The sequence below is a fragment of the Canis lupus genome, chromosome 5 (genome assembly GCF_048164855.1).
Source record: "Canis lupus baileyi chromosome 5, mCanLup2.hap1, whole genome shotgun sequence".
In the NCBI taxonomy this organism is placed as follows: Eukaryota; Metazoa; Chordata; class Mammalia; order Carnivora; family Canidae; genus Canis; species Canis lupus.
In genome coordinates, this window is record NC_132842.1 from 52,307,033 (window position 1) to 52,327,230 (window position 20,198).

Here is a 20,198-nt window from a genome sequence, read left to right on the forward strand (position 1 = left end):
CAGATTTTTTTGTACTCTAACTTGATCCTAAGGGTAAATTAGATGTGGATGGATTTTTTTATACCGCTCTATCCATCATTGTTCTAATTTGGGCTAGCTGGATAGCAGACAATTTCAGAATTTTGTTTTCTAATGAAGGAATGACATATCACAATTCTATTTTGCTTATTGGTGGACTGGAAATCAGTTGAGGAAATGGTATGTTTATTTTCAAATTATGAAAGGTGAGAAGTATTTATGTCTGAGAGAAGGGCCATTCCTTCTCTACAAGGTGTTCTCGACATTATAAAGCTTGTAGTTTCCTCAAGAGGCAAGTTTAGATGTCCTCCTAGCACCTAATGTGAATGCTTTACTGAGACAACTAAAACACCAAAGAATATGATACAGATGATTTTAGCTTAAGAGGTTTTCAGATTTCCAGTAGTATAACCAGTCCAAAGTCTGCTATTAAAAAATCCTCATAGTTCCAGGAAATGTCAAATTTTTATTCCCGTGGTGTCCCAGTTTCATTGAGGTGGCTTTAAAAATATAAAGACAGACTTTTCAGTTAATTGAAAAAGGTGACTTTACAGTGAGGTGTTATCTAACACTGAATGGTTGCATGTTGGAATATGAATGTCACTGACAGAAATTGTAGTTCTTCCAGTTAAGGTATACCCATTCCTTTTTTGTAATGAGTATTAGGACTAGTTGCCCTTTTTAAAAAAGGACTTAATTTTTCAGAGCAGTTTTAGGTTCACAGCAAAATGGAGCATAAGGTACAGAGATTTTCCTGTTATAACCTTTGTCTCCACATGTGTATGGCCTCTCCAGTTATCAGCATTCCCCACCAGAGTGGTACATTTGTTACCATTAATGAGACTACACTGACATGTAATTATTACCCAAAGTTTTTCTAAACTGAGTTTGTCTTGTATCCCCTATTATATTTCTAAGCCCTTTGAGATTGGAGAACCACAACCACATGTTATACTTTATGTTCCCCCAAGACCTTTGTAGTACGGCATTAAATAAATAGGGAACTAAATGGTATGGCTAAAAAACAAGAAAAAATAATATTTGAGTAGTAGAAGCAGCTTAAAATTTTCTCTTTTATTTCCTATGAATCTGATGCTATTTTACTTAAAATATAGATGAGCCTTTGGGGTGCCTAGCTGGCTCAGAGGAGCATGTGACTCTTGATCTCTTCGAGTCATCTCAGGGAGATGAGTCTTTTAGCCCTAAGCGATGTTTGGAATGATTTAATAGAATTACAGATATTATGACTAAATTTTAATCTGAATTCTACAGCTTTTACCAAGTGGTGGTATTTTTAAATTTTACTGATAAGCTTTAAAAATCTTGTGTAACAAGGTGTTGAGAGTTCTGGCTTGCTTTCTTTGAAAGGTTTGCGATGTTTATTTTATTTTTTTTTTAATTTTAATTTTATTTATTTTTGTTTGTGATGTTTATAATCATACCTAGGCTAAGTTAACCCTAAAGCAAACACATTAGCCTTACAGAAAAGTGAAGATTCAGACTGGCTTCTAGTTTTTGTTTTGCCAGTTCTCACCTTTTTTCTGATTTTTGGTCATGGTTTCTTCTCTTGAACCCAGGAAGAAGTATGCTTAGGAGGAAATTCACCTTAGGAAGTGAGGGCTTGTCTGCACCATGTGAATTTTTCATTTTAATAGAGGTTGATTTTAGAGGATCCAGAATATGTAACTAATGGAATTTCAAGCAGTGGTATTCATGTCCAGGATTCTCAAATCAGGTCATGTTTTTCAGCAGGTTTGGTTCAGTTTCTAGGACAGTATACACACTGCATAAAAACATATTTTATTTATAGCTCTCTTCATTTAAAACACCACATAAAGAACTGAAGAAGTAATTGCCAACAGTGGGTAGAATGAGGAGTCCACAGGAAGGTAAAATACCTCACCTGAGCAAAGGATTCGACTCTAGTTAAGTTGTATAAAGATAAATTGGGATTAGATTATGGACTTCTGGGTGTAAGTAATTTATCTTAAGTTTTTAAAGAGAGAGGGAAGGGATCCCTGGGTGGCGCAGCGGTTTGGCGCCTGCCTTTGGCCCAGGGCGCGATCCTGGAGACCCGGGATCGAATCCCACATCGGGCTCCCGGTGCATGGAGCCTGCTTCTCCCTCTGCCTGTGTCTCTGTCTCATTCTCTCTCTCTCTCTATGACTATCATAAATAAAAATTTTAAAAAAAATTAAAAAAAAAAAGAGAGGGAAGCGGTTAAATAATCTTAAGAAAAAAGTCAAGTGCTTACTGAATGCATTGGGAAAGCAGTTTGGAATGTGTTGTGTTAATACGTCATAATGGCATTAACTGGTGTATTTTTTTTAGGGTGTTTTTTCTTTTTCTTTCTTTTCTCTACTCTGGACTTGAACCCTGAGATCGAGAACTGAGCTAAGACCTAGAGTCGGACGCTTAACCAACTGAGCCACCCAGATGCCCCTAGATATTTTTTCAATTGAGTTATAGTTGATGTAGAATAAAATTCACTGCTGAAAGTATATACTTCAGTGTTTTTAGTACATTTATGAAGGTCAATAACTATCATCATTTAATTCCAAAATACCTCATCACCTTAAAAAACCCTGTACACATTAATAGTCATTCTTGTTGCCTCTAGCCCTAGACCCTGGCAACCATTAATCTACTTCCTTTTACTATGAATTTGCCTTTTTTTTTTTTTAATTTATTCATGAGAGACATTGAGAGAGGCAGAGACACAGGCAGCTGGAGAAGCAGGCTCCATGCAGGGAGCCCGATGTGGGACTCAATCCTCGGACTCCAGGATTACACCCTGAGCAGATGCTCCCACGGAGCCACCCAGGTGCCCCAGTATGAATTTTCCTTTTTGAGACATTTCATAAAAATTGAATCATATGGCAGCCCGGGGGGCTCAGTGGTTGAGCACCACCTTAGGCTCAGGACCTGATCCTGGAGTCCTGGGATCGAGTCCTCCACCTGCTTCTTCCTCTGCCTGTGTCTCTGCCTCTCTCTCTTTCTCTCTCCCTCTCTCTCATGTGTTTCTCATTAATCAATAAATAAGTAAAATCTTTTTTAAAAATTGAATCATACTGTGTGTGACCTTTGTGTAAGGCTTCTTTACCATAGCATAATGTTGTCAAAGCTCATCCATGTTGTATCCTGTATCAGTAATTAATCTCTTTTTATAGCTGAATAATAATTCCATTGTGTGGATATACAACATTTTGTTTGTCCATTAATTAGTTGATGGGTATTGAATTGTTTCCACTTTTTGGTCACTATAGGTAATACTGCTGCGAGTTTTTCAGAGAGGGTTTGTTTTCACTTCTCTTGATTATATAACTATTAGTGGAATTGATGGGTCATATGGTAACTATGTTTAACTTTTTGGAGGAACTGCTAAACTTTTTTCAAGTGACTTCCTAGTTATATTTCTATCTGCAACGTATGAGGATTCCAGTTTCTTTACATCTTCCCTGGCACTTGTTATTGCCTGTCTTTTTTATTGTAGTCATTCTTAATGGGTATAAAATTTTATTTCAGTGTGATTTTGATTTGTGTTTCCCTAATGACTGATAATGTTGAGTGCCTTTTCATATGTTTATTGACCATTAGTATATCTGGAGAAATGCTTCCTCAAATCCTTTACCTGTTTTTAAGTTTTGTGTTTTTTATTGTTGTAATAGTTCTTTATGTATTCTGGATACAATTCCCTTATCAGATATGTGATTTACAAATATTTTCTCTCATCCTGTGGGTTGTCTTTTTCACTTGCTTGATAAGATTATTTTTTGAATTTTAATGGATTTTTTCTAGTATTTTTTTCATGAATGTGGTGCAAATGTTTTTTTATTGAGTAAATATTCTGTTTCTAGGACTTTTGTTGAGAAGAATGTTGCCTTTTTAAAAATTCATTATGGCGTTGTCAAGAAGATCCATTTTACCTCCTTTTCATTTTCACCCCTACTGTTAATAGATTTTTTCTCTTAGCATTCCTAGAATTCATTTTCCATAGCTATGCTTAGTATTACTACTGTATTTGAGTTTCTCCTACATAATTTAGGTTTAACTAACTCTTTGGTTTTTTGAAGTATTCTCGAGTATAAATGTTATATTGATGCAGTATGCTAACTTTGATAATTGTTGATATCAGAATTATATTCAATTTGTAATAAGAATTGAGAATTTTCTCATATTTCTTATAACCCCTAAATCTTGCAATCCAATTCCATTCCTTTTAAGTTTGCAAGCACTTAAGTGCTTGGTGTCTTTTAGAATAGTGATTTATTGGTAAACTCTTAAATTTCATCCATGATTTTCTATTTCCTGAGACTGTTTTATGATTTATATTTTATAGTAAGTCATGCAAAATTTAAACATTACTATATATTAAATTTAGTAATATATATTTTTTTTAATTTTTATTTTTTATTTATGATAGTCACAGAGAGAGAGAGAGGCGCAGAGACACAGGCAGAGGGAGAAGCAGGCTCCATGCACTGGGAGCCCGATGTGGGATTCGATCCCGGGTCTCCAGGATCGCGCCCTGGGCCAAAGGCAGGCGCCAAACCGCTGCGCCACCCAGGGATCCCCTAGTAATATATTTTAAAAGACTTTTTTTGTTTTGCAATATGAAGATCTACATTTACTCCAAAGTACAGAAATAATGTTTTTTTAAAGATTTTATTTATTTATTTGACAAAGTGAGAGAGCATAAGCAGGGGAGCAGTAGCAGGGGGAGAGGAAGACTCCCCTCTGAGCAGAGAGCTCCATGAAGGGCTCCATCCCAGAATTCTGGGATCATGACCTGAGCTGAAGGCAGACTCTCAACTGACTGAGCCACCCAGGCATCCCAGAAATAATTTTTGTAAGATTTTATTTATTCATAGAGACACACAGAGAGAGAGAGAGGCAGAGGGAGAAGCAGGCTCCATACAGGAAGCCTCACATGGGACTCGATCCCGAGTCTCCAGGATCACTCCCCAGACTGCAGGAGGCGCTAAACCACTGCGCCACTGGGGCTGCCCCCAGAAATAATTTTTATATGTGCTATTCCCATTCTGATTCCTACTGATGTGTTTTGTATTGGTGCTCTTTTTTTTTTTTTTTTTTTTTTTAAATCTCTGCCTTACTCTTGCTCCCTCAGGTCATTTTCTGGACAGACTACCTGTACTTAAGTTCTTATCTGATCCTTTTCTTTTGGGAGAACCCAAACTAGGACAGGTATCTTTTGAGTACTTATTATTTAAAGAGTTGATAACATTTAAAGACTTAACTGTATGATCACCAAGGGTATGAGTATGGAGAAGAGGACCAAAATCTGTGTTGTTGGTGACTATATGTGTTAAATGGTTGGTATGAAGAGGAACAACTAGAAAAGGAGACTGGGGCATAATTAGTGGTGTAATAACAAAATTAGGAGCCTGTAATGTTTTGGAAACTAAGAAAATGTGGAAAGAAGTAGGGGAATGATGCTTCTAATGAAACAGTTCAAGTGAGATGTGAACTTAGAATTTATCTATTGAATTTGGCAATATGTGAGCCATTGATGAACTAAGAAGAATAGTTTCCATTGAAGTGATGGAGACAAAAGTGTGATTGGAGTGTATTTAAGAACAATTGATGAAATAATTGAAGACAGTGTATATAGACAATTTGTTTGGAATTTTATTGTACAGGAAAGCAGAGAAATAGATTGGTAGCTGGAGAAATTTCTTGAAAGAGAGATTTCTTTTCTAAAGATTTTATTTATTTATTTGAGAGAAAGCACCAGTTGGGGGAGAGGGAGAAGGAGAAACAGACTCTCTCCTGAGCAGAGAGCTCAGTGTGAGGCTTGATCCCAGGATTCTGGGATCATGACCTGAGCTGAAGGCAGATGCTTAACCCACTGAGCCACATGGGCGCCCCAAGAGAGGTTTTCTTCAGATAAATACGCACAAGTGGAATTGCTGGATCATATAGCTGGATTTCTTTTCAGGGAGGGACCTCCACATTGTTTTACATAGTGGCTGCACCAATTTACATTCTCTCTAAAAGTGCAGAAGGGTTCCTTTATCTCTACATCTTCAACAATACTTGTTATTTCTTGTCTTTTTGATAATAGCCATTCTGAGTTGTGGGATGTGATATCTTATTATTTTGATTTGCATTTCCCTGATGATTAGTGATGTTGAGCATCTTTTCATCTCTCTGTTGGCTACTTGTTATTTTTCTTTTAAGTGTATATTCAGATTTTCTGCCCATTTTTAAATTGGATTTTTTTTGGTCATTAAATTGTGTGAGTTCTTTAGATATTTTGAATAATAGTATTTTCTCCCATTCTGTAGGTTACCTTTTCCTTATGTTGATGGTTTCTTTTGCTGTGCCAGAGGCTTTTTATTATGACGTAGTACTACTTACTTATTTTTGTTTTTGGTGTCAGATTAAAAATCATTAACAAGACCTACCTGAAGAAGCTTACCCACCTGTATTTTCTTCTAGGAATTTTATGGTTTTAGGTCTTAGGTTTGTTGTCTTTTTTTTTCTTCCTTTTTTAAAAAGATTTTATTTATTTGAGAGATAGCACATACAAGCTGGAGAAGGGAGAGGGACAAGAGACTATGCTGACTGTGTAGCATCATGCAATGCTCAATCTCATAACCTTGAGATTATAGCCTGAGTTGAAATCAAGAGTTGGACCCTTTACCGACTGAGCACCCCAGGTGTGCCCCAGGTTCAAGCCTTTAATCTATTTTGAGTTAATTTTTGTATATGGTGTAAGAACGTTGTCAAGTTTTATTCTTTTGCCTGACTCTAGTTTTCCCCCTATCATTAATTGAAGGGACTGCCCTTTACCTTACCCATTGTGTTTGGGTAAAAATATTGACCGTATTTTTTGAAAAATGGCATTGGAATTTCGATAGAGATTGCATTGAATTTTTAGATTGCTCCGGGTAGTATGGGCATTTTAACTGTACTGATTCTTGCAGCTCATGAATATGAAATAATTTCTCATTTATTTGTATCTTCAGTTTCTTTCATTAATATCTTAGAGTTTTCAATATGTAGATCTTTCATCTCCTTCATTAACTTTATTCCTAGGTGTATTGTTCTTTGATACAATTGTAAATGGGATTTTAAAAAATTTTTCTTTCCGATAATTTTTTTTAAAGATTTTATTTATTTATACATGAGAGACAGAGAGAGAGAGAGGCAGAGACACAGGCAGAGGGAGAAGCAGGCTCCACGCAGGGAGCCTGATGCGGGAATCGATCCCGGGACCCCAGGATCACGCCCTGGGCTGCAGGGAGGTGCTCAACCACTGAGCCACCCAGGCGTCCCAACTTTCTGATAATTTTTTATTAGTGAATAAAAATTAAACTGATTTTTGTATCCTGCAACTTTACCAAATTCAGTTATTAGTTTTAACAGTTTTTTTGATGGAGTCTTTAGTATTTTCTATATATACTATTATGTCATCTGTAAATAGTGACAGTTTTACTTTTTCCTTTCCAGTTTGAATGCCTTTTATTTATTTTTCTTGCCTATTTGCTTTGGTGGGGAGTTGATAGCTTCACTGGTGAATTCTAAGACGACTTAGTAACCTGTCCTTTTTTTAAAAGCATCTGACAAAAATTCAACATCCAGTTATAATAATTCTCAACAGAGTGGGTGTAGAAGAAACATATGTCAATATAGTAAAAGCCATATATGACAGGCTTACAGTTAGCATCCTACTCACTGGTGAAAACCTGAGAGCCTTTCTTCTAAGATCAGGAACAACACAGGGATGCCCCCTCTTGCCACTTTTATTCACTAAAGTAGATTTTATATTGTCATTGCTATTGGTTACATGGACGTATACAGTTTCCAAACTGTAGGGATCTGTCCCTTTCTTTATGTAAATAATCTGTAGGAATGTAAGACAGAAATTTATACAAATGTGGCACTCCTTAGTAACTTCAGTATGTATGCCTACAACTTTATTCAACACTAACATTTTTGTAAAACATGTTTAGGCTAACAATGGTTTGTTATGAAAGTTGGATTAGTAGTGCAAATATTGAAGAAACTCAGCTTTCTACTGGATTAGAATCCGGCCAGTAGGGTTCAGACATCGATGTTAGTCTTACAGCTCTAAGTATGGAACTATCTCTTTGTTGCTGTATATGTTATAGGCATAGCACATTTTGTATATTCAGTTATTGATTTTTGTCCTTCAGGACCCAATGCTCTTGTATAGCATTTATAATCTTTTTCATTGTACAAATTTCTTACCTTTTTAAAACAATTTATTCATGAGAGAGACAGAAACACAGGCAGAGCAGCCCGAGTGGCGCAGCGGTTTAGCGCTGCCTTCAGCCCAGGGTGTGATCCTGGAGACCCAGAATCGAGTCCCACGTCGGGCTCCTTGCATGGAGCCTGCTTCTCCCTCTGCCTGTGTCTCTGCCTCTCTCTGTGTCTCTCATGAATAAATAAACAAAACCTTAAAAAAAAAAAAAAAAAAAAGAAAGAAACACAGGCAGAAGGAGAAGCAGGCTCCCTACAGGGAGCCTGATGTGGGACTCAATCCCAGGACCCCGGAATCACGACCTGAGCCAAAGGCAGATGCTCCACCACTGAGCCACCCAGGCATCCCAATTTCTGACCTTTCTATATATATATATTTTTTCATATCCATATTTTCATTATTGATTATTCATTTACTTACCTGTAATGGGTTAATAGTGTCCATTAAATGACTCAGTACTAAGGACAGGTATAGCGAATATAGATTAACAAACACCAGGATAGCCATAATCAAACTAAAATGATCTTATATAACCACTGACTGCTCATAGCTGTGAGCATGCCTGATGATCCTTTGTTGTACATTTTAGCTTTTGAACTCATTTAGAAAGATTGCTCCAGCAATAAAATCTTTCTCAAATCTAGTCAGGTATATCATGTGATCTCTTTAAATCGATGGGAAAGTATAACATACTGTATTTTATTTTATTTTATTTTATTTTATATTATATTTTATTTTATTTTATATTTTATTTTATTTTATTTATTTTATTTTATTTTATTTTATTTATTTTATTTTATTTTATTTTATTTTATTTATTTTATTTTATTTTATTTTATTTTATTTTATTTATGATAGTCACAGAGAGAGAGAGAGAGAGAGAGAGGCAGAGACATAGGCAGAGGGAGAAGCAGGCTCCATGCACCGGGAGCCCGACGTGGGACTCGATCCCGGGTCTCCAGGATCGCGACCTGGGCCAAAGGCAGGCGCCAAACCGCTGCGCCACCCAGGGATCCCAACATACTGTATTTTAAAAACCTTTATAGTGACTTCACTTTTCACTTTATAGTAATACCCAAGCTGAGAGTCTGTCAAAATAATGGTAGAGAATTAGGAGGGAGGAAAGATGGTGGTTTGAACACAGGTGAAATAAGATTGACCATGTGCTGATTATCGTTGAGAATGTTGCACAAAAAGAATTACATCAGCACTTTAAGATAGAGAATCTTGAGTTTTCTATCTAATCTCCAAAATAAGAATCTCCAGAAGGATGCCTGGGTGGCTCAGTCGGTTAAGTGTCAGACTATTTCAGCTCAGGTTGTGATCTCTGAATCATGAGATTGAGACCTGCACTGGGCTCCACATTTAGTGCAGAGTTCTGCTGGTCCTCTCCCTCTGTTCCTCCCCTCACTCACATGCTTATTCACCTCTCTCTCCCTCTCTCTCTCTCTCAAATTAATTAATTAATTAATAAAATCTTGCAAAAAGAGTCTCTAGAAAGAAGGCACAGTGATCTCTTTCTATATATTTTTAAAGATTTTATTTATTTATTCATGAGAGACACAGAGAGAGGCAGAGACACAGGCAGAGGGAGAAGCAGGCTCCCTGCAAGGAGCCCGATGTGGGACTCGATCCCGGGACTGGGATCATGCCCAGAGTCAAAGGCTGATACTCAACTGCTGAGCCACCCAGGCGTCCCCAGTAATCTATATTTTTGAAAAATAACCTATATGAATTTTATTTAGCTAGTCATACTATTGCACGCAAGGTGTGTTTTGTTTTGTTTTCCTCCTTATGAGCAGCTTTTTTATTGGTGGGACATCTTGCTAGGACAATCTATGAGTTGTTGCCCAAATCTCTTTATGGAAATTTACCAATGGGCTCTTCTAACTAGATTATGCCTATCTGCTTACAAATCAAATGTTGTAACACTTGATTCACATTATACTCTTGCTACTGCTCTGTTTTTCTAATGTCCTTTGTAGCCAAATTATCTGAGTTGTCTGAATTTGCTGTCAGGTTATCCTCTTTCTTCTTGAATCACCTCCAAATTTTGTTTAGTTTCTACCCCTCCACATTAAATGATCTTGTCAGGATAATCAGTGATCTTTTTTTACACATTGGTAATTCTAAATTCTCTAACATAGTTAATAACTTCTTCCTCCTTGAAATATTTTCACTTTGCTTTTATGATATATCACTTTTTTTTTTTTTTTGACTCACTGTCTCTCTTCAGTGTCCTTGCTGGTTCCATCTTTACTTTCTTATCTCTTATTTTTGTAATATCCCAGGGCTCAGTCATTGGACCTGTTCTTTTTTGTGTCCATGCTCATGCTCTTGATGCTTTCATGTAATTTCCTTGCTTTAAATATCATTTCTAAGCAGATGACTTCCAAATTTATATCCTCAGCTTGGATCTGTCCCCATATCTCTGAATGCCCATATTCAACTGCACACTAAAGATCCTACTAGGACATCTTTCAGGTATTTTAAACTAACATTTCTAAACACAAAGTTCACATCTCTCTTCTCTCCAACCTGGTCTTCCATAGCCATATTCCATTTCAGCTTATTGACAATTCCATTTTACCAGATTATCACATTTGTAGGAGTATGTTGAATGACAAATTTAGTGACCATCTTTGCTTGCTATACACAGAGGTATTTTTTGTGGCATGTACTATATGTAGAATTTGTGGGGAAGGTTAAACAACTCAGCAGTACTAAACCATTTGGCACAGAGAAAAATAGCCCAATAAATTTAGGATAACTAAAATTTTGAAACACAAACTTAGTAGCATTATGAATTTTTAAGAAAAAGATTATGATGTATTTATGTATTTCTTAATGTTCCTGTTTTGGGTTTAGGCTATTGCACTTTGTAATGTGTCAGCTCTAGGTACAGGAAGCTTTGCAATGGTTTAAATTAATTGGCGGGGGAGGGGGGGGCGGGGGTTAGCTTTCTTACATACCAAGAAACCCAGAAAAAGGCAGTAGTTTAACATGGTCCATTTCCAAAAAGAAAAGTCCATTTCCTCAGCACTGCTATTAGAGACCCCCAGATTGTTTTGTTTCTCTTCTTTGTCAGCCTCCTTGTTTTTTTAATACTCAGACTTGTTGACTCATGGTCATAGGATTGTTGTTGCCTCAGTAGACATGTTTATATCTATCCCTAGATAAGGAGCACAAATATTTGCCTATAACCAACCCCATTCCATTCTCAAAGCAGACTTCATATGTCACTGATCTCAACTGTGTCCTCCGACTCCTGTCCATCCATCTTGAAAGGATCTATTGTGGATATTTAGCTGGGTTCATTACTACCCCAAATAAAGTAAAATTTCTGTAAAGGGAGGAATAGAATCTGAGCATCTGTTACCATTGTCTGCTTTACAGAACCATCAGAAACTACTGAATATAGGGGTGCCTGGGTGGCTTCGTTGGTTAAGTGTTCAACTTCTGGTTTTGGCTCAGGTCATGATCTTGAGATCATGAGATCGAGTCCTGAATCATGCTCTTCGCTCAGTGCAGAGTTTGCTTCAGATTCTCTCCCTCTCTCCCTCTCTCTCTCTCTCTTTCTGTCTTCCCCGTCTCCCTGCCAACTCTCACTTGTGTGCTCCCTCTCTCAAATACATACATACATACATAAGAAAGATTTTATTTATTTATTCATGAGAGACACACAGAGAGAGGCAGAGTCATAGGCAGAGGGAGAGGCCAACTCCTTTTGGGGAGCCTGATGTGGGACTCCATCCCAGGACCCCGGGATCACGACCTGAGCCCAAGGCAGATGCTCAACCACTGAGCCACTCAAGCATACCTAAAGAAAATATTTTTTGGAAAAACTATTAAATTTAATACAATTGGTGATTTGAATTTGTTTGGAAAAACCTTATTCTTTCTCAGTAGTTTCAAATAAATGGGATTTTAGTGGTAGTTGGGTATTTATTATTTGATACAGATGAGCGCTTACCATAGTTTAAAAATTATTAAAAACAATCCAGTGACTGATTAAGAAGCTAGCTATGTATTTAAAGGTTAGCAAATTTGTGTGTTTAATACTAGTGAATTTTTGAGAATTATAATTTACATTTTGATACAAATAAGAATTTAGAAGAGATGATCTTTAAAGCCATAAAGATCTCTTTTTATTTATTTATGTTTGTTTGTTTATTTATTTATTTTTAAAGATTTTATTTATTCATGAGAGATATACTAAGAGAGACAGAGACACAGGCAGAGGGAGAAGCAGGCTCCATGCAGGGAGCCCGATGTGGGACTCGATCCTGGGACTCCAGGATCATGCTCTGAGCCAAAGGCAGACACTCAACTGCTGAGCCACTCAGGTGTCCCAAGATCTCTTTTTATTGTTAATTTTGTTTCTTTATTTTGGTTTCCACAGAATGTTGGCTCAATTAAGAAACATCAGGGAGATAAATTCAACCCAGTGGTAAGTAGCTTTAATTTGTTTTGTTAGAAAGTGTTTGGCTTGTTGTTATGCCTTTTTTTTCTTGGTTGGCTTTTCTTTCTTTCTCCATTTGATTAGAATATTTTTATGTCTCCCTTGTTAAGTCCGGTTTATAAAGTGGCTCTTAGTTATCTTAACACTAAAATTCTAATGACTGTTCCCATGTTGATCACTTCCTTTTGAAAACAGGCCAGGCTTTCTTCCTCTGGTTTACTTTCTTTTAGTATTGTATAAGGGAGGCTCTTTTTGGTTGTTAGTACTCATTTATTTCTCTTTCATATGATATTTTCCTTCCATTCCCTCAGTAATGAAGTTCCCCCTCCTTTCTTAGCAATCAGCAGTTTTAATCTGCTATAAATTAGAGTTCATTTTTGTATGGGCTGTAGGCCCACTGAATTCAATCTGAGATCTAAAACTGCTCTCTTCATAGCCTCTGTCCACAGGAAATTTTTACTTAAGATGTAAATTGTTTCCTAGAGCATCTAATTTCCTTTTTTAAAGTCATAGTCTCTTCTTAGAAGTTGTGAAACTTCTGACCACCCCACTCGTCTGTCTACAACATGATCTCTTTATGGTTAGCACTACAAAAAAACCTTGGAGATGTTTTACCTTCATTAACAATTACTCTGTCTTATAAATTGCCTTATGCTTCATGTGTGCTGCACAGGTGATATCTAAGATACACTCTTTTTAATTACATATATTTGGTCATAAACTTTTCATGCCCTTTATTCTCAGCTAGCAGTTATACTCTCAAATCCATTACAGTTTCAGGAATTTTTAGGCCATATCTTACAAGTTCTTTGGTACTATCATATTATATAAATATAAGCATGCAATATTTATAATTTGATAAACAGAATAATATTTTCAAACATCAAACCAACACTGTCCCACAGAACTTTCTGCACTGATAGAAATAATGTTCTCTGTCTTCTGTTACTGAGTACAGTAGCCACTAGCCACACATTTGGCTGTTGGGCTTTTAAAATGTACTTAGTGTGACTGAGAAACTAGATTTTTAATTTTATTTAATTTAACTTGAATTTTAAGTTAAAAATGGTTAAGATGGCCACATGTCTAATGGCTACCATGTTGGAAAGAGCGGATTGAGTTCCCCATTGTTCTTAAGTGTCCTCTTAACTTATCAGTTTAAATCTTAAAATCTCTTGAGCAGAAATTTCATACTCATTTTTGGAATCTTTTAATTTGGGGATCTCATAAACACACAGGTATAAGCTAAATTCCCCTGTGGCAATGAAATTTTTTTTTTTTTAAGATTTTATTTATTTATTCATGAGAGAGAGTGAGTCAGAGACACAGGCAGAGGGAGAAGCAGGCTCCATGCAGGGAGCCCGATGTGGCAGTCGATCCCGGGTCTCCAGGATCATGCCCTGGGCTGAAGGCGGTGTTAAACTGCTGAGCCACCCAAGCTGCCCTGAAATTCTTATTAGATCAACAAAACTGCTCATTCTTACCAGTAAAACTATATTCTTAATAAGCATTCAGTAAACTTTTCTGGATATTCTTTATTGATAAAGTTTTTTTGTTTCTATTGAAGTATAATGGACCTAACTATATTAATTTTAGGTGTATGGTATAACAGTGATTTGATATGTGCATATATTGCTAAATGTCCACCAAAATCTAACATCTATCACCATATGTAGTTATACATTTTTTTTCTTGCTATGAGAAAACTTTTAAGATCTACTCTCATAGCAATTTTCAAATACACAGTACATTATTATTATTAACTATAATCACCATGCTATATATTACATTCCCATGAGGCAATTTCATATAGAAACTTTTATATTTGACATCATAGTGTAGGGGAAGAAACATTTTCCTTGGCCCTTTTTTCTTTGGCTAGGTCTGAAAACTAACTTCACAAAGATAGTTTAATAAGAGAAAGCATGCAAATTTATTTAATACAAGTTTTTAAGTGGCAGAGGAGCTTTTATAAAGAGTAAGGACATAAAGAAACCATTAAAACTTTGTATTTTTATGCTAGGTTTGATGAAGAGTGTGACTTGCATAGAAAGAAGTATGATAAGTCAGAGTATGAGGTTTATTTTTTTATTTTTTTTATCTTTATTTTTTAATTTATGATAGAGAGAGAAAGAGAGAGAGAGGCAGAAACACAGGCAGAGGGAGAAGCAGGCTCCATGCACCGGGAGCCTGACGTGGGATTCGATCCCGGGTCTCCAGGATCGCGCCCTGGGCCAAAGGCAGGCGCCAAACCGCTGTGCCACCCAGGGATCCCAGAGTATGAGGTTTAATGTAGTAAACTGGGGGAAGTTTAATAAAGCCCATTTGTTAGGATTCGTCTCCATTCTTTAGAGATTAGATTGGTTTTTTCCTCCAGGTATAAGGAAGGCACTTCTCACATGAGGACTTTATGACCTATTTCATTGGAGAAGTGCAAAGGGAGGACATGCAAAGGGAGCAGCATGACCTTCCTGCTTCTGTTGTTTTCTCACATTCCTTAAGTTGAAAGAACTCAATATGTCATGGTACCGTACTTTGGAGTGGTGTGTTCTGAATCTGATCAGTATTTTATTTTTGTAAACTCTAAAGGAGAAGTGCCTAGTAAAGACCTATTGATATTTTATTCATTTTGAGAATATGATTTCATGTCTATTATTATGTATTTAGGAGCAGTAATGCAGTAAGAGCAAAGAATCAGTTTCTTTATGGAAAAATAGGAATAATAATACATGTCTTAGATATATGAGGATGAAATGAGAATATACATTTATATATTTTATATATATTATATATATTTTTATACATATTATTTATATTTTATATATTTATATATTTTATCTAAAGAACTTAGCACAGTACCTGGCACATGGTGATTGACCAAGAATAGTTATATTTTTAAAAGATTGCAAGAGAAATGCTTAGTTGTCAAACACTTTAAGAATATCACATAAGGGATCCCTGGGTGGCGCAGCGGTTTGGCGCCTGCCTTTGGCCCAGGGCGCGATCCTGGAGACCCGGGATCGAATCCCACGTCGGGCTCCCGGTGCATGGAGCCTGCTTCTCCCTCTGCCTCTGTCTCTGCCTCTCTCTCTCTCTGTGACTATCATAAATAAATAAAAATTTAAAAAAAAAAAAAAATTAAAAAAAAAAAAAAAAAGAATATCACATAATTTAGGGGTCCCTGGGTGGCGCAGCGGTTTGGCGCCTGCCTTTGGCCCAGGACGCGATCCTGGAGACCCGGGATCGAATCCCCCGTAGGGCTCCCGGTGCATGGAGCCTGCTTCTCCCTCTGCCTGTGTCTCTGCCTCTCTCTCTCTCTCTGTGACTATCATAAATAAATAAAAATTAAAAAAAAAAAAAAAGAATATCACATAATTTGAAATAGAATAGTTGGAAGCAGTACTGTGTAGAGCCATATTGAAGTCTGAGGCAAAAGAAAAACATTAGTAATACCAATCTTGTTTTTATTTTTTATTTTTTATTTTTATTTTTTTAATTAATTAATTTATTTATGATAGTCACACAGAGAGAGAGAGGCAGAGACACAGGCAGAAGGAGAGGCAGAGACACAGGCAGAGGGAGAAGCAGGCTCCATGCACCGGGAGCCTGACGTGGGATTCGATCCCGGGTCTCCAGGATTGTGCCCTGGGCCAAAGGCAAGCGCTAAACCACTGCGCCACCCAGGGATCCCCCAATCTTGTTTTTAATTTAAGTATTAGTCATTTTGTTCATAAACAGATTATTTTTCAGTGATTTTTAATTTAAAAGGCAATGCAGTAAAATATTTAATTTGATTAGTGAGTTTTTTCGGTGCTTCATTCTATTTTGTGCTTGAGACCATTTCCCTCATTGGTTTCAACCTAGTCTTGGCCTTGGTTAGAAGTATTCTATTACTCTAAGAGTCTTCTGGCTTAAGCAAGAATTCCTATTTTACAAAGAGTTCTTAACTTGATTAACAGTCATTCTTATTTATTGAAGTAGGCTTTTCTTTGGTAGTATAATCTTAGACTAGTTGGAATTAATCTATGGATATGTAAATTAAAATTAGCCAATTTTAAGCAGCATTGTTGCTTAACCAACATTAACCAATCAGTGGCTCAGTTGGTTAAGTGTCAGCCTTTGGCTCAGGTAATGATCCTAGGATCCTGGGATTGAGCCCTGCATTGGTCCCCCTGCTCAGTGGGGAGTCTGCTTCTTCCTCTCCCTCTGCCGCTCCTCCTGCTTGTGCACTCACTCTTTCTCTCTCTCTCTATCAAATAAGTAAATAATCTAAAAAAAAAAAAACAAAAAAAACCTGGAGACTTTTCACTAATTTCCCCCATTTAACTTGAAACAAATCTGTATATATACTTTATTAAGTAAGTTTATTCTCTAGTGTGTAACGTTACACAAAAAGAGGGTCTATAAGCTCTTTAGAAAAATGAAAAGAGGGCAGCCCGGGTGGCTCAGTGGTTTAGTGCCGCCTTCAGCCCAGGGCATGATCCTGGAGACCCGGGATCGAGTCCCACATTGGGCTCCCTGCATGGAGCCTGCTTCTCTCTCTGCCCGTGTCTCTCCCTCTCTCTCTACCTCTCTCTGTGTCTCTCATGAAGAAATAAATAAAATCTTAAAAAAAAAAGAAAAGAAAAATTAAAAGACCAATATTTAATTGAAACAAGGTACACTTGACATACATTGGAATTTTGATGTAGAAGAGCCTTGGAGGGACGCGTGGGCATCTCAGTGGTTGAGTGTCTGCCTTCAGCTCAGGGCATGATCCTGGAGTTCCAGGATCGAGTCCCACTAGGGCTCCTTGCATGGAGCCTGCTTCTCCCTCTGCCTATGCCTCTTCTTCTCTCTCTGTATGTCTCTCATGAATAAATAAAATCTTAAAAAAAAAAAAAAAAAGAGCCTTGGAAAGTTAAAGGAGTGATTGATTCTGATGGCTCATTAAGGAAGACCTGAAAATATCTTTGCAGTCCCACTTCCTACTCAAAACTCTGTAGTCAAAGTCTACAGAGTAGACTTATTTTATTTTTAAAATAAATAAATTTTTTTTATTAGAGTAAGTGAGAGAGAGCATAAGAGGGGGAGGGGTAGAGAGAGGGACAAGCAGACCCCTTGATGAACAGGGAGCTTGATGTGGGGCTCGATCCCAGGACCCTGGGATCATGACATGAGCCAAAGGCAGATGCTTAACCAACTGAACCTCCCAGGAACCTCCAAATTCTTAATAAAAAAAATAGCTCTTACCCAGGAATTAAGGAAATATCTTTGTTATATTAGGGTTTTCTAGTTGAGAATAACCAAGACTCATGAAGCATGGGTCTTAAAGAAGCACATAAATAGCTATTTAGCGGGTCATTTTTTTTTATAGTACAAAAGTACTTGAGTTTCATTTGAAATTCAGTATATATAAATTTACATAAATTTTGACAGTAAACAATGTTCAATGTATTCCACTGGATGTGTGTAAAGAAAGAGGTACCTGTCTTGATATATAGATTGCGATGAATTGGAATTTTTTTTGAAAAATTATTGGTTATAATATGTTTTAACTGAATTTACTTTTATTTGAATATTGCAGTGTCTAAAAATGACTACAAAACGAAGTTTGTTTGTGCGGTTGGTACCATGTCGTTGTCTACGAGGGGAAGAGGAGACTGTCACTACTCTTGATTATTCTCATTGCAGTTTGGAACAGGTTCCCAAAGAGATTTTTACTTTTGAGAAAACTTTGGAGGAGCTCTATTTAGATGCTAATCAGATTGAAGAGCTTCCAAAGGTATGTTAATACTGTTTTAAGAATTGCCATTGGTTATTTTTACGCAAGAAATATGATATCCCCAATGTTGCCATAATGCTATCAATGTATTTGTGTTTCCATTTTTTTTTTTTTTTGGTTGGTTCATTTTATCTTGAGATATGTAGCAGAGTTCAAAAAAAATTTTTTTTAAGATTTATTTATTTATTTGCGAGAGGGAAAGAGTGTGTACATGCGGATGAACAGGAGGTAGGGCAGAGGGAGAGGGAGAAAGAATCTCAAGTAGATTCCATACTGACCGTGGAGCCCTGCATGGGGCTGTCTCAGGACCCTGAGATCCTGACCTGAACCAAAACCAAGAGTTGGACGCTTAACTACTCTACCAAACAGGTGCCCCCCAAATTTTTATTTTATTTTAATTTTTTTTTTTAAGATTTTTATTTATTCATTCATGAAAGACACATAGAGAGAGACAGAGACACAGGCAGAGGGAGAAGCAGGCTTCATGCAGGGAGCCCAATGTGGGACTCGATCTCAGATTTGATCCTGGGACTCCAGGATCACGCCCTGGGCTGAAGGCAAACGCTCAACTGCTGAGCCACCCAGGCGTCCCACCCCAAAATTTTTAAAATACAATCTTAACCTTTATCTCTTCAAGTTAATTGCTTGAATATTTGAGAAAGTAAGTTAAAATTTTGTATTTAATTTGTTTTTTAGTGCCATTTTGGTAGGTAAGACTATACAATTTCTGCAGCCAGTAGATTTAGCTAGACAAAAATAGAAATTTTTTCTTCTAGTTTTTGTGAGATGTTGGTCTACGTTATTGTAATTGAGAATAAATTATCCTTTCGAATGTCACATAATAATTGTGTTATTAAGCAGGTTTTTAGAGGTAGTATTCTATTTGCCCCCATTTCAGTTTGTTTGAAAAGATTTTATAGAGGACTTAACATTTTTGAAATGTAAAAACAACTAGAGAAAGTTGTTTTGTTGCCATGAAACATCCTCTCACATTATCAGTTTGTTAAAATTTTTCATGGCTACTTTTTTTTTAAGTCCCAATCCCCTTCATTCTCAATTCCCTTCCTTGTTTACTGTGGAAAAACTGCAGTAGCTGCCCCCCCCCCCCGCCAAATTTTTATTTAAATTCTAGTTAGTTAACAGCTAGTGTAATATTGGTTTCAGAAGTAGAATTTAGTGATTGATCACTTACGTATAATACCCAGTGTTTAACATGAGAAGTGTCCTCCTTAATACCCATCACCCATTTAGCCATGCCCCACCCACCTCCCCTTTAGCTACCCTCAGTTTGTACAGTAGTTTTAATTTGTTAGAATGTTTTTCTACTCTAACATTAGTGTTTATCAAAACTGGATGGAGATGTGTTTGTGGATCATAAATATGTGTGGCATTTCCAAAAAGCAAACTGATTTGCACTGGTGGATTTAGAAAATAAAAACAGAGGACACCCAGTTAAATTATCATTTTTAGATGAACAATGAATATTTTTTTAGTATAAGTGTGTTTTATGCAGTAAATAGGACATACTTCTTCTAAAAATTCTTCCTTGTTTATTTCAAATCCAAATTTAATCAAGCATTCTGTATTTCATCTGGCAATCCTAACTAGAATAGAATAGAAAGTACAGTGTGTTGCATGTGTCCATTGTTGCATGAAATATTTGTGTTAAATTTCTGTGTGTATATACATACTGTATGGCAGTG

At 36.7% G+C, this 20,198-nt stretch overlaps 1 protein-coding gene across 14 annotated transcripts in view; it reads left to right on the forward strand.

The window, feature by feature from the left end:
• Positions 1 to 20,198, forward strand: part of ERBIN (erbb2 interacting protein) — a 119,338-nt gene that overhangs the window by 20,584 nt on the left and 78,556 nt on the right. For all 14 annotated transcript variants that reach the window (XM_072826635.1, XM_072826634.1, XM_072826636.1 and 11 more), the window contains 2 exons: positions 12,672 to 12,719; positions 18,298 to 18,495. In XM_072826635.1, the coding sequence (XP_072682736.1) occupies positions 18,307 to 18,495 (189 nt within the window). In that variant the 5' untranslated portion in view covers positions 12,672 to 12,719; positions 18,298 to 18,306. Of the gene's footprint in view, positions 1 to 12,671; positions 12,720 to 18,297; positions 18,496 to 20,198 lie in introns of those variants that run through there.